The sequence below is a fragment of the Achroia grisella genome, unplaced genomic scaffold, assembly GCF_030625045.1.
Source record: "Achroia grisella isolate CSIRO2021 unplaced genomic scaffold, CSIRO_AGI_Agris_v1 utg779, whole genome shotgun sequence".
Taxonomy (NCBI): Eukaryota; Metazoa; Arthropoda; class Insecta; order Lepidoptera; family Pyralidae; genus Achroia; species Achroia grisella.
Window position 1 is genome coordinate 2824485 of NW_026713019.1, and position 14406 is coordinate 2838890.

Here is a 14406-nt window from a genome sequence, read left to right on the forward strand (position 1 = left end):
CCAAACAGTGTCAAAGATAAGTTGTAAATGCAAAGTTATTGTAATCCTAAAGAAAAATATCTAATTACACCAAGAAAATGAGAAGCACAAGTGGAACTAACCTGCAGAATCTAATAGTTCAACATGGATTGATCTGTCAGTGATGTGAGGACGTTGATAAGATCCGAGTATCTCATCAGACTTGTCCATGAAGCGGATGCGAAGGACCGTGGGTGGAGCAGCGGAGCCCCACCACCCCGCGGTGCGGTTGCCTCGCCATTCTAATTAGCCCATTGTGGTCGTCAGTTTGTTTGCGATCGGCCGGCAGTCACGCCGGAGCAACCGCCACAGTGACACGTGTTGCAATTACTTAATCATTCTCGTACACGCGGCCGACGCGACTGTGATGACGATAAGTGATCGACAGTGCTCTCAGTTAACAACCACAGACTATCTTCTATTGGAAATTTCAATATGTGGATCCTCATATCACATGAACATTCCGATCGGTTCTAATCTTCTCGTTGGCGCAACACAAGGTAAAGCTATTATACTATACTCGTGTACTGCTAAAACTGGCACCATTGTACCACGAGCGGATTCTGCATAATCCTCATTATAGACATTCGGTTAATTATTTACGTTACTAATTAATGTCATATGAAATGCCGTTCATGATAAAGTGTCTCTCATCAAGCAATTCTAATTTTATAAAGTTGTGTCAATACTTTTATTATTTATTTTATAATAATAATCATGTAAAACTGCCTAGAGTCTCCTCAAGAAGTATAAAAATTATCGCAGATTTAAAATAAATGTGCCTAATATTTTCATATGTATCTACTATATTTCCATCAATTCATTTATTAGATTTTGACATGCAATGGATGTCGTGGTGACAATAACATTTGTATATTCAGAGTGTTCATACTGATGTATGGTTAAACCAGAAGCCTAGGTTCATGTTTTCAAAATAAATAGCGTACACAGTAGTAATACACTTCGCATTTACTTAAGTAACTTATTATACAGTTTAGTAGACAGCAGAAAAGCATGAAATAATTAGTAACTTTGTCTCTATTCTTCACAATTGTCTTTATATATAGAATCGGTAGAAAGAATATGTGTGCAACACAGTTTTGTTGTAAAACAAATTATATGAATGAATAACGGTGAATTTGCTTGCATAAGGAAAACCATAATGACTATTAATTATCCTGCAAAAGTGCAACTTTTAATTACTATTTACTGTAAACAATCGTCTAAAGAAATAAAAATTTACACTGGAACTAAATGTGCGTACTCTACATGTAGAGTTACAGAATTTATTTACCATGCTTCTCATTCTTTTCTTTCCATAACATACTTCTAAGATCTATAGTAGTCTACTATCTACTTATAAGATCTAAGATATATAGTAAAACAAAATATTTGCATTAAAATGTTTGTAAACATGTATTAGTTATATAAAAGCATACTGAAATTAAATGCGAAAGTGAAAGGATGCAAGTAATTCAAGTATAAGGAGTATGCCTAGACTGACTTATCGCGATAAGATAAATATACCAATATGAAGGACTAAACAAGATTTTACTGTTGTATATATGCATAAGACAAGTTATGAAAGTGATTGAAGTATATAAGAACAGACGTTTTAATCTCATTTTCCTGCTAAGAAATTTGGCGTGAAGATAGATTAGGATCACATGACAAATCAGTAGGTAATATTTGATTCCATAGTGACAATATTTGTTAGAACTGGTATCAGTCACAGCCATGCACATTGCACTCTGAAGGCAAAAATACAGACATTAAACTTTAATACCTCTATACAACATTGCCAGTTTGAATTTGACTTCATTTGTTAGATCGTAGAGTCGACAGTTGAAGAAAGTATCAAGGAAATTAAATCTGTTTTAAAATGTATAGTGAATAGTTAACCGTGAAAGCTATTCTTAGAAGTGAAGACAGTCCATAGAGGAGCAACGTGAGTTGAATACCATCCTCAAGTTATGGCAAACATGTAAACTCTATCTAGACAATATACCTATCCTAAAACATCGTTTCCACGGAACACATGTATTATTACGCAATTATACATGTTTAAAACATTAGAGTTTATGTCTATAATTTTGCCTATGTCTTTGTCACAACAACTGCTTTAATACCATTTTCTGACTTGTCTACCTTAATTCTTTGTATAATCCATAGGATCAACTACAACAACAATAACCCTGTTCTCGCTTCATGGTGCGAAAGTAGATATAGTTTTTTATAAATTAATTGACTACTGTATCTAATAGTCCTTTTAATATTAGTAGAATATAACGTAAAAGTAAAATTCAAAACTTAAAACAAATATTTATTCACTTAAATATCATAAGCCGTTTTTATTGTAATCAATTAATTGATTATTCTTATTAAAATAATCATTTACTTATTACAAATGTATACCATAAACACCATATCCATATGAAGATACTCGTTGATCATAAAATTTACTACGATATACGATCCAAAGGATGCTTTATAATCGGTAGACAATACTTACAATCAATAAATTTTACACTGGTGATTCAAATATGATATACAAACAATGTAATAAATAAAAACACTGACTTTAGCTTAAGTTAATATGTAAAAGTAAAATAATAAGCAATATCAATGTCCTAAATTAGAGTTTATAATAATAGAGCCAATCCTCTTACTCACACAAGTAGGTAAACGTCAACAAATCTAGCTAGATCTTTTAGAAAAGACTTATTAAATATATGTACGTGAAAGACGTTTTTTTTATATCTTTATAATAATATATGTTTTATATCCATACAAATAGCCGTGCAAAATCTAAAAGTCCTAATTCTAATATTGACTCAAACAATAATCAAACCCAAACCATTTTATAAATAATGTAATGTATGCTGTTACACAGTTCTCTACTTTATTTTTATTTCAGTGACTTTCCGCAATGTGATGTGATCGATCGCATAATTTATTATTATTGAAATTTTATTCAAAAATAGAAACTGACATACATATCTTGACATGTTGAAATAAACATGTTGGAATTGCTGTTATCAAACGCTATCAATATTTATGATCTCATTCATGGCACAATTTATAGCAAAACTATCTGTTGACACCGGGGTCCAATAATACTGTTTTTAATACATAACTGCATTTAAATATTATTATTCAAACAAATTTAATTTTCATAATATTATTTATGAAACCTGTACATATGTTCATAATCCTATTGCTAACTTTTTTGTTCCTACTTCGTTTGTTGCTTTTATTGAGACAAAACATAAGTAGATATGCATAAAAATTCTGTCATAGAGTCAAAATTTAATATAAATCCTATTAGCCTTTTAGTTATGTAATGGTAATGGACAAATAGATATACTTTCGCATTTATAATAATGATATAAAAATAAACCAGCAAATCAACAAAGTGACAAACTATTCTAATAACTGCACAATGGACTATTTGTCAGAATTGCCAATGTCACATTAACGTTGATAATATTTATTGCTATTACTATGTATTAAGAGACTGAAAGGACTCGTTCCGTTATCCCGTGACGTAGTGTCAATATGGTGACATCAGGATGTTGAAAAGGATCCCTCATTTTCATATTGAACGTGACGACATTGCTGCGAACTATGCCATGACTAATACTACAATATTTGACCCTGTTATGTTACATGTATCTGGTTTTTTGTATCGACGAGTATTAGTCACCACTTGTCTCAGGATAGCTCACTTGCCTGCTTATCAATGGAGTAATAATACGTAACAATAGCGCTTACGTATCACCCGACACGCGGCGGTGATGGCACGAGATGTGAAAAATCTACTGTTACAGTAATCAAATAGTTCTTACGAAAATTAAATATTAACTTGTAAACAACGTACTTGCACTGTTAAAACGTTGAATATTTTGTTGCGCAAACAAAACGCGACACCAAAATTGACAAAATTTGACGAACTCAACCTCAGCGAAAAAGTAAAACATTCTAGTAAAAATATCCTAAATCGGTATAATTGAGAACCTCTTCCTTTTCGAAATGATTAAAACAAAATCATCTCTATTCAGTTAGACGGCGTTAGTTTTTACAATAAGCCTACATATACTACATAGACATTTTAAAATTAGAAATCTAACAAAATTCAAAGCAGCAAATGAATGTATTCAATTGTCACGAAAAACAGAAATATCAAGAAATTCTGGAACTCTATAAATTTGTCAATAGTATTTGCATTCTAGTTTAAACATTAAAATGATTATATGTTTTGATGACGCCGCGTGCCGGCCGGCGTGGCCATGACATCAGCATGCTCCGCGTCAGCGCACGTCATCGGACGCAATTTTTCATGTCCATACTAGTTTAATCATCGCAACATGACACTGTACCTATAGCCAATCGCTGAGCGTTATCTCTGTTAAATCTTATTGTGTAATCTATAAAGACACGTCATCTTTTTATAATAAGATGATGATGTTTTAACAAAATTATGCCAACCTGATTTACTAATTAATTATAATAATGAATATATAATAATAAATAGGAATCGGAAACTCAAAATCTATTTCTTCACTATAATTACGGCTTTGTTTAAAAAAATATAATAAATCCGTTATAACTATTACGGCTATATTACTTTATTTTAAATTATTTAAATATCTAAAATCTTGAAATAAAAATACAATCAATTATAGTTAAAACGGTTAATAGACATTTATCGCCTTTATAAATAAAGGGGTTATGACATAACATCACAATAAGTCGACGCAGACATAATGTACATAATCAATGCTGTCAAGTCATTACACTTTGAATCCAATAAGGAAGGGACAAGTGATAAAATTTTCAGTTTGTTATCAGTGTTTCCATCACTAGACGATTTGTTAAAAAATCAAAATTAAATTAAATTGGCACAATAATTTTTTTAGTGTTGTTGGTCATATTTAAGGTAAAATTCAAGGTAGGAAACCACTACTCAATAACGCTGTTGTTACTTTAGTATTTAAGAAAAATAGAAACAGGCTCTTTAAAGTACGGATATGATACTCATACGTAGCAGTAGGCGGGCCATTAATATGCGTCGTAGAGCTGTAGTGTTCGCCACTACAGCGCGTGAGCAGACTGCCTGATTGATAGCATTCTGGACTGGACACTCCCGTGACTCATCCATCGATATTACATTACACCGTCAATGGTTCCGTTGACCCTATTCAACGGGTTCAATACGTGCGACAAATTGTCCTTGTACTGAATTCAAAGCAGTTGTACTATTCACAGAACAGCAATAAACTGTTAATAAAAGTCATACCGCTGCAGATTTGCACACATTCAATTATCGTTATGCACTTTAATGTTTTGAGACGGTGATAAACTTGCATGGCTTCTAATTTTATCGCAATTTATTTAATTCTATCGTTATTCGTTATGTTATGAACATATCTCTCTTGCACATATCTAATTAAGTTAGGAATTTAACTTCATAATATTACGGAGCTTATGCTTATCAACAATAATAATAATTGCATGACATAGTGAATTATTAACTTGCTTTATAACTATAAAGAGCATTGGTGTGCAGCAAACAATTGTTGGCATTATTGTTCCATGACATAATTGACAAATATACCTAGAATTACGCATTTAAGGACAACGCATTTATTTACCTTAAGGTTTAATAAAGGTATTGGCAGTGATCTCTACCAAAAATATACTAAAGTAAAAAAATTACGGTCTATTGTATTTGCCCGTAATATCTTCCACTTAAGTCGAGGATTTAAGATGTTATGTCACATGACCAAATTATCTACATCATATTGATATGTCGTTTTCTATATCAGCTATTGTACTTTTCACGATGAAATATCATCACATTGTTGAAGGTTAAAAATAGGCGTTAATCGCTTTTTTTTATTATAATAATAATAATTATTATTACTTACCTGATCATAAAGTAAATTGAAATTTTAAATTTTCGGACGTTCGAAATTCTATTTTAAAAATTGAACCCTGTTCAAAAAATTATTCTGTAACAAAGCAAACAAATAGCATATCGCCAATTTATATACACATATATATAAATTGTTGTTCCTTTTTTGAATTATAGAATCGTGACCATATTGTTCAAAATTGTTTCGTTCTAAAAAAAAAGCTGACGTCCAAACAAATGACATTAATATTTATTATTACTTTTTCGTAAAAACATACGGCTATCAAGTCTAAATTTATACATAGTATAAGTTCTGATTAGTCTGATAACTAATGGCTAGATGGCGCCGCTTGGTATGTTCATGGATATTTTTTATACTGTAACAGGTAGTCATTAAATAACTATAGAGACATTATATATCATTATTAAACATCGCATGGATGAATAGATGATATTATCAACTATATATATTATATATGTAGATAGATATAGACATACATATTTTTACTCAAACTATAATTCTACGTTTAATCTGAATCGCAATAGAATATGATTTAATTATCACACAAAGTAGAAATGTGTTAAGATATCTATTATGTACCTACGTCTGACCATAAAACACTACCACTACTTTTGTAAAATGGTAATCACTAATTGTCAATACTTAATATTATAAATTTCAAAGTCTTTGTCTGTTTGTTTATGTTACCTATTTGCAACTAAACGACTAACGTAGATATATTAGCTAGTTTCTAATATGTATTTAAATTTATTGTTACAGATACCAGAGTTCAACTTCGATGGCAAAAATTTAAAACACAACGGCGGCGCCAAAGAAATGGCCTTCGTTATGGAAAACCTGAAGAAAGGCGGTTTGGTATCCCGCCAAAACCAGAGCCTCAATACGCAAGTGACGAGCTCTTCAAGCCAGCAGGTGAGGTGTTACCATTATAAGAAGTAAAAGTGGCTGTAAAATCGATAACTATTATAGATATTAAGTAAATTTAGTTTTTTTTATTCTTTATATATACCCACATAGGAAAAAAACAGTGATACAATAAATGTAATGTACAAGGCCGAGTTTATCTCTAGAAAGAGATTTCTTCCAGGAAACCTAGAAAATGTTGTAGGATAGTGTATTAATTAGATAAACCATACAAATGTGAACGAAAAAGAGGAGATATTAAGATATTGTTGTAATAATAATAACGACATGAATCAATAGACATACATAAATTATAAGGCATAAATATGTAATTATAATATTATAATTCTGTTTTAATTATTACAACAATATCTTAATACCTACATGTGCACATAAATAAATAAGTATAAAAGTGGTTCTTGGAAAAAGAAACTAAAAGTTTGATGTTTGAGACGGTTAAGTTAATCTGTAATTAGTCGTGAAAAGCTAACAACCAGATATACAGACAGTCTTAAGCATTTATAATATTAGTATTTATTCTGGACGCAGAGGTAATAAATATACCTACTACTATTATATTTCAGGTACAGGTACTTGACCCTAAAGTCTTGACGTAAAGATGTAATAAATAACGAACCATTTTCTAATATATTACCAGTCGTAATGTTTGTTTGTTTAATTATAGACACTGGTCGATTTCGGCACTGGCCTCGTTCTGTTAATAAAATGGGCAGTTAATTTTAAATTCACCCATCACGAGCACAGCCTACACTAAAATAAATAAAATTAAACACATAATCTATACTATGAGTTACTATATAGTATGTACATACGCAACGTACTAGTTTAATTGAATATCTAAAATAATAATCATCATTATTATTACATAGTATAAAAGAAAGTCGCTGTTGCTGTATGTCCCTATGTATGCTTAAATCTTTAAAACTTCGCAACGGATTTTGTAACAGTTTTTTTTAATAAATAGAGTGATTCAAGAAGAAGATTTATATATATAATACACGTACACCCGTGAGAAACCGGGCCGAGTAGCTAGTACTCTATAACATAAACTCTAAACATAAAAAGATTATTTTTTTTTACCGTAAGTCTTTCTGTGGTTTTTAATATATTTTTCGCCTACATAAAATTGAAGTATTAAAAAGAAACAGATACAGATCACTGCCCCTTTGTAACTAGTATAGAATAAATTTAAATATCTAATAATAAATAAATCCAGTAAAGCTTACACTTATAGTGAAATGATCCTTATGCCCCTAGAGCACACTAAAAAGAGTATCTAAATATTGAGGTAAATGTATAATTTTTGTATGTTTTAAATGTTTGATTTCGTATTCGAATCAAATGTCCGTGATACTTTAGATTTAGAAAAATGAAAAGAAGTATCTATATAAAAATGTAAATAAAAACTTTACGCGTGTCTCCAAAATATTCAAAGATTAGAACGTGGATATTTTCTATACAAATCCTATATTTAAGAACTTAAAATGTCTTGAAATGAGTCACGTAGTACCTATTCTCAAGAATTTCTTGTTCCTTACAGCTATTATTGAGTTTGTTTATTGAATTAATTTTGTTCAATGAAAGGAAAGTTTTAAAATTCAAAGTTCTTAGAATTAATAATCCTCAATTTATGATGACAAATATGTTCCGAATTTGCAACTGTTTACTGTAGAATAAATAAATGCGTATTGTAGGCAGGTATAGCAACCTACTTAGGAATGATTACTGGTTCACCCACGCAAGAATTTGCAGACAAACGGCAACAACGGGTATACAATAGGTAGACTAACGTTATAACTCCCCAGTTTTGGGCCCGAGGTTCAAGGACATGTTTTGTTGCATTTCGCCCACGCATGCAATGATTCAGTCATTAAATTTGCTGTTAAATATAATATTTGTGCCCATATATATGACAACATAATGATAAACTGATATAGCATATATCTGCGTACATTTACTTATATAGTCTATAGAATGGTCGTTTGTTTATAATTTAAATGTGAACTCTATGTTATCTGTAACAAAGTAGGTAACATAAACTATAATGTAAGGTTGTCGCCAAGTCTAAATATGATTAGCAGTAGATCCAGATGTCGATTGTTGATGTACGAACTCATTACTCACACTAATTAAAAAAAACTGTGTTATTTTGGTGTTTCTATTTTGTCATAGCCCTGGCTTTATTTACTTCGTCCGTAGGTGCGCCAAGAAGCGTGACGCCCGCCTTTGCAGACTCTTGTAACATTGGCACTGAACTCCTTAGTTGTAGTCTCGATAACGATTGCGGACGATGAAGATGTGTGTTATCAGTTATACTTTTGCTAAATTGTTACATACTTTCAAATAAAAAGTACTGGTACTAAACATAGCTATTTATATATTAGAATTGCAATCTTCATATTTTGTTATCACATATAATCAATATAGTTTAGTTGAAAAACATTTCATGGCGTGTCTTTCTACTTGCAGATGGTTTCTAGTACAACATCGAGCAGCGCTTCAACTAGTCAGCGAATGCAAAGCTCTTCACAGCGGCTACAACATATTACATCTGAGATGAAAACAAATTCTATGAAATCCGATCTCTCAGAGCTTCAAAGTTCAATATCTGAGATGAAGAATTTGAGTAACACAAGAAATTTTGGGCCACGGTAAGGGTAGTCCTTAATATATATATATATTCAATTTTTCCTAATGATGCCTCCTTTTGAATTCGATACACATCGTAATATTGTTTTAGATTTATTAATCATAAAGCCTGCTGGAAATTTAAAATGTGTTTTAAAGTTTCACAAACGCCATTGAAGCTGAAAGTCCAAAGTCTGTTGTCAGTCAAAGATCAGATGAGGCCATATTAGTATATTTCAGCAGTGGGAATGTTTGCGACTATTTCCATTACTATACTACACTGTGTTATCTAACAATGTTTGTTTTGATAAAAGGTAATCTCTCGTGTGAATATCAAAAATGTTTCCAGCATTAGCTAGTAGTCAGAGCGGCTCACCTGAGCAACCTTGGCCATCAGCCAATTCCCTCCCGCTGATTCTCCGCTACATGTTTTCAGTACCATGCCGACAAACAAAAGTAACAGTACTGCTTTCGCACCATTTGTTTAAATGTATTGTTGTAAAATTAAAAGCGGTTCATTCAGCGAAATAGTTCTTTTCAACGTGATCATTAATCATCGTATCATTATTCCCTTCGACGTTTCAGACTGAGAAGTTCAATGGAGAATATCGTTGACCAAGATGACCTGACGGACCGGCACATACCAGACATAAGGGATCTTAGCGAAATGAGTGATATCGGCGATATCAGTGATATTAATGAGCTTCCATCAGACGGACCTTTAGTGACTTTTCCGGAATCCGACACACCACCCCCTATCAGTGATAAACCCTCTTTACTTTCGGCCAGCACTGCTTCTATTGGTTCCAACAGCGCCAACGAGTTAAAATACAGTACCGCCCGTGTAACATCGGCAAGTTCGACACGCGTTGTTGCTGATGGATACAGTGCTTCAAGAACAGCAGCTAATAGTGCGAAAATGAGGCGGTTGCAGCACGGCAATGTGCAATACGCAGAGAGTAGCGCTGCCGGAGCCTCCCACCGGATGTTACAAGCTGACGGACTAACTGCGGAGCAAAAGGCCGCGTACCTTCAGGTTGGTAATAACTGTTTACTTTCACTACATACAAAGAACATGAAGCAATGTAAACATGTAATATTTATAAGCACTCGACTCTCTGTCTACCTCGTAAGAATCCATACCTCAACATAGAGATAAATATATATATATATATAAATATATATATATATCATTACTACCATGTCATTACTAGAAACTTAAAATCTGAATTATATCAACAAATTGTATCTATATAAACTAAGCGAAACCTTGCTTTTTACATATATGAATAGAAGTGTTGTCGGAGCCAGAAAGGCGCGCCGAAGGACGTGACCTCGCTCGGCCGAGACCGATCGATATTCTAGAGCGCCACCTCAACCACGACACCCCCAAATTGCGCCAGTACTATACAACTTCTTGTCACGATAACATCAATCAAGAATGTGAAAGAAAACGCGAGTTCACTCAATATTTTGCATGTGGTTATGAAAACATTATGGCTGCCCGTTTAGTTGCCTTTGCGGGCAGGATGCTACGCCGCGGAGGATCTCCGGGGGCGGTGAGCTCATTTATCTACGTGTGCTTATCGCAGCTTCTCCCGCTCCTCTCAGTCAGTGGCTGACCGTCGTGCGCGCGAGCACACGCGGAAGTATTTTATGCGCGTGCGCGCACGAGTACGCGAATAGTTCGCTTTAAATATAGACACGGAATGTCTACGGGTGGGGGGTCGGCCCCGTGGCCGGTCCACCGTGGAGTCCTGTCACGTTTTTCTCCACACACGCAAAATCCTTTGGTGAGATTTTTTCTAAACGAAAAGTTTAACTTCCGTGAATAGTGTAGGTTGTACACAAATTTTAGAATAATTCACTGGAAACCTACAAGTTTTACGTTATTGGCCTATATCCAATAAAGCCAATAGGACGTACAATCTCAGCTATGACGTAGGACAACGTTTTTTTTGTTAAAAAGTAGTTTTTATTTCTAGATGACCACCGCAAATTCATTCGCATAATGTCTTCGAAACGGCGAAGATCAAAAGTTAAACTACGTGCCGGTGCTCTTGTTGTAACTATCAAATATTAGCGTAATGAATCACCGTGTCAGTGATAACAAGCTCATCTTCTTGAGGATATATTTCAGTGCCTAATTTGTTTACACTTCATTAATGTCACAGTAATCTCTCCTGTGGCACCACTACAAGTGTCTGTGCTATTTTATATTAAAGATATTATATAGTGTGAAGTTAAGTGCGGCGTTTTATTCTAATTGAGTTTCTATACTCTTTAATTTCTCCGATTCCAGGAGCAGCGATCACTCAAGGCTGGCGAAGTAACCGCCCAAGAAGCAAACAATATGTCCGCTTCGAGTTCTCGATTGCAGACAGAGGCTTTCAGTGCTGAGAAAAAAGCTATGGCCAAAGCGCAAGCACGGCAAACCGTAACCTCCAGCGGCATGTACAGCCACAAAGAACACATTGCACATTCTAACATGACCATATCCAGCAAAAATATGTCCACGATCTCATCTCAGGTTAGTACTTCATATTCTGAGTTAGACACAACTGACTTTAATAATCGTACTATTGTACCTATTCTGTTGAAACATGGTAATGATGCTAATTTGTGAACTTTAGCATGATTGATAATTTTGTAAGTAAATATAAAACATTCTACTGATAAATATCAGTGTGTATGTATGAAGAAGTTACAGAAGTCACATTATACATTTTTTAATAACTTATTGGTTTTCCCGTGTACACATCATGTTTACCAATAATATTCTTGCACGTAGTTTTTATAAAAATCGTTGGTTACCTTACTTCCTCAATGCCAAACTGAAGGTCATATTGAGTTATCTGCAAAAACAAGTGATTTGGACATGGGTATGATTATTTTCTATTATAAATAATTAACTGTCTGATAAGTAGCTTAGTCTTTTGTCGTTTCATAACAAATCAATGTCATGCAATTAATAATATTTTAATAACAATTTTTTCTGGGTAGAACTTTAGTAACGTATAGTTTAGCAATATTGGTTATAGACAATTATAAACGTCCCTTTTTATAAATTCATTGTAATATAATCCCTTAAGCTTTATTTATAAATAAATAATTAATAATATTTCAGATGACTCAACTTTTAAACGGTACAATAAAACCTGGAGATGAAGATTTGACTAACTTAAGTTTTGAAGACTTAGATAGACTAAATGCAAACTCCAATCAGGGTGATGTCGAATTAGCTATTAAAAAATACTCGTCAAGATTGAACGCTTTTATTACATCTATAAAGAAGAATCAAATAGACATGAGGAATTCGTCTGTACATTTTGATAAATTAAATGAAATGCTAAGAAGGGCTTGGGCGGTACCGACTCATGGACATGAACTTGGATACTCATTGTGCAATGCGCTACGGGTATCTGGGGGACTAGATATATTAATGGCAAATTGCTTGGAATGTAGTAATCTGGATTTACAAATCTCCTCCGCAAAACTTCTCGAGCAATGTCTCACAACAGAAAACAGAGCGCATGTAGTAGAAAATGGACTCGAGAAGGTTGTCAATGTAGCGTGTGTTTGTACAAAAAATTCTAATTCAGTAGATCATGCACGAATAGGTACTGGAATATTGGAACACTTGTTTAAACATAGTGAAAGCACTTGTAGTGACGTTATTAATTTAGGAGGTTTGGATGCAATACTATTTGAATGCAGAAAGAATGATGTAGAGACACTGAGACACTGTGCAACCGCCCTTGCCAATTTGTCACTTTATGGTGGTGCTGAAAACCAAGAAGCCATGATAAAAAGGAAAGTACCCATGTGGCTGTTTCCGTTAGCTTTCCATAACGATGATAACATCAAATATTATGCCTGTTTAGCTATCGCTGTTTTAGTAGCTAACAAAGAAATTGAAGCTGCAGTTCTTAAGTCGGGCACCTTAGAATTAGTGGAGCCGTTTGTAACGACACACAATCCATCTGAATTTGCACGCTCAAATCTGGCGCATGCCCACGGCCAAAGCAAGAATTGGTTGCAAAGGCTCGTCCCTGTATTGAGTTCAAAGAGAGAAGAGGCAAGAAATTTAGCAGCTTTTCACTTTTGTATGGAGGCTGGTATAAAAAAGCAGCAAGGAAACACAGAAATATTCAGGGAAATAGGAGCTATAGAATCGTTAAAGAAAGTTGCAAGTTGCCCCAATGCAGTAGCATCTAAATATGCCGCACAAGCTTTACGACTTATAGGGGAAGAGGTACCACATAAATTATCACAGCAAGTACCTCTATGGTCAATTGAAGATGTCCGTGAATGGGTGAAGCAAATAGGGTTTTCTGAATATGCTACTAATTTTTATGAGAGTCGAGTTGATGGAGACCTATTACTGCAAATAACAGAAGAAAATCTTAAAGAAGACATTGGTTTACAAAATGGAATCAAACGAAAAAGGTACGTTTATTATCAGTCAACATTCATCTTTATAATTTTGTTTATAATAGTGTTCATGAAAACACATGAACACTCTTCACAAAAGCCTGAGCGAGCACCAGATAGAGAGATACCTATTTTTTTTTTAAGGGTGATTATGGAATGGTGCACCCGCCTGCGCTAACGGTTTACGCTGGCGGGGCACCAGTGGAGGATGATAGGATGAACATGAGGTCAGGTCAGTTAGCCCGTCGTAACAAATTCACCAGGAATTCATCACGATGGTTTCCAGCCGCGTGGAGGTCAACCTGACATGGTACTTCACTCACCTTCCCCCCGAGAGATACCTATTATAAACAGGAGATGAAGCGGATGGATAGTTGTTCATTGCTTTATCACGCAAAAACTACTCAACAGAATCGTATGAAGTTGGATAGAAAGATAGATCAGATTTGGATAGTTTTTGTCC

The 14406-nt window shown here is 33.8% G+C and overlaps 1 protein-coding gene across 4 annotated transcripts in view; it reads left to right on the top strand.

Moving 5' to 3' along the window:
- The window catches only part of LOC131850678 (NAD(+) hydrolase sarm1), a 79243-nt gene that overhangs the window by 61315 nt on the left and 3522 nt on the right, over positions 1 to 14406 (top strand). For all 4 annotated transcript variants that reach the window (XM_059200980.1, XM_059200981.1, XM_059200982.1 and 1 more), the window contains 5 exons: positions 6717 to 6869; positions 9351 to 9532; positions 10095 to 10545; positions 11812 to 12039; positions 12637 to 13958. In XM_059200980.1, coding sequence (XP_059056963.1) covers positions 6717 to 6869; positions 9351 to 9532; positions 10095 to 10545; positions 11812 to 12039; positions 12637 to 13958 — 2336 coding nt within the window. The remainder of the gene's footprint in view (positions 1 to 6716; positions 6870 to 9350; positions 9533 to 10094; positions 10546 to 11811; positions 12040 to 12636; positions 13959 to 14406) is intronic.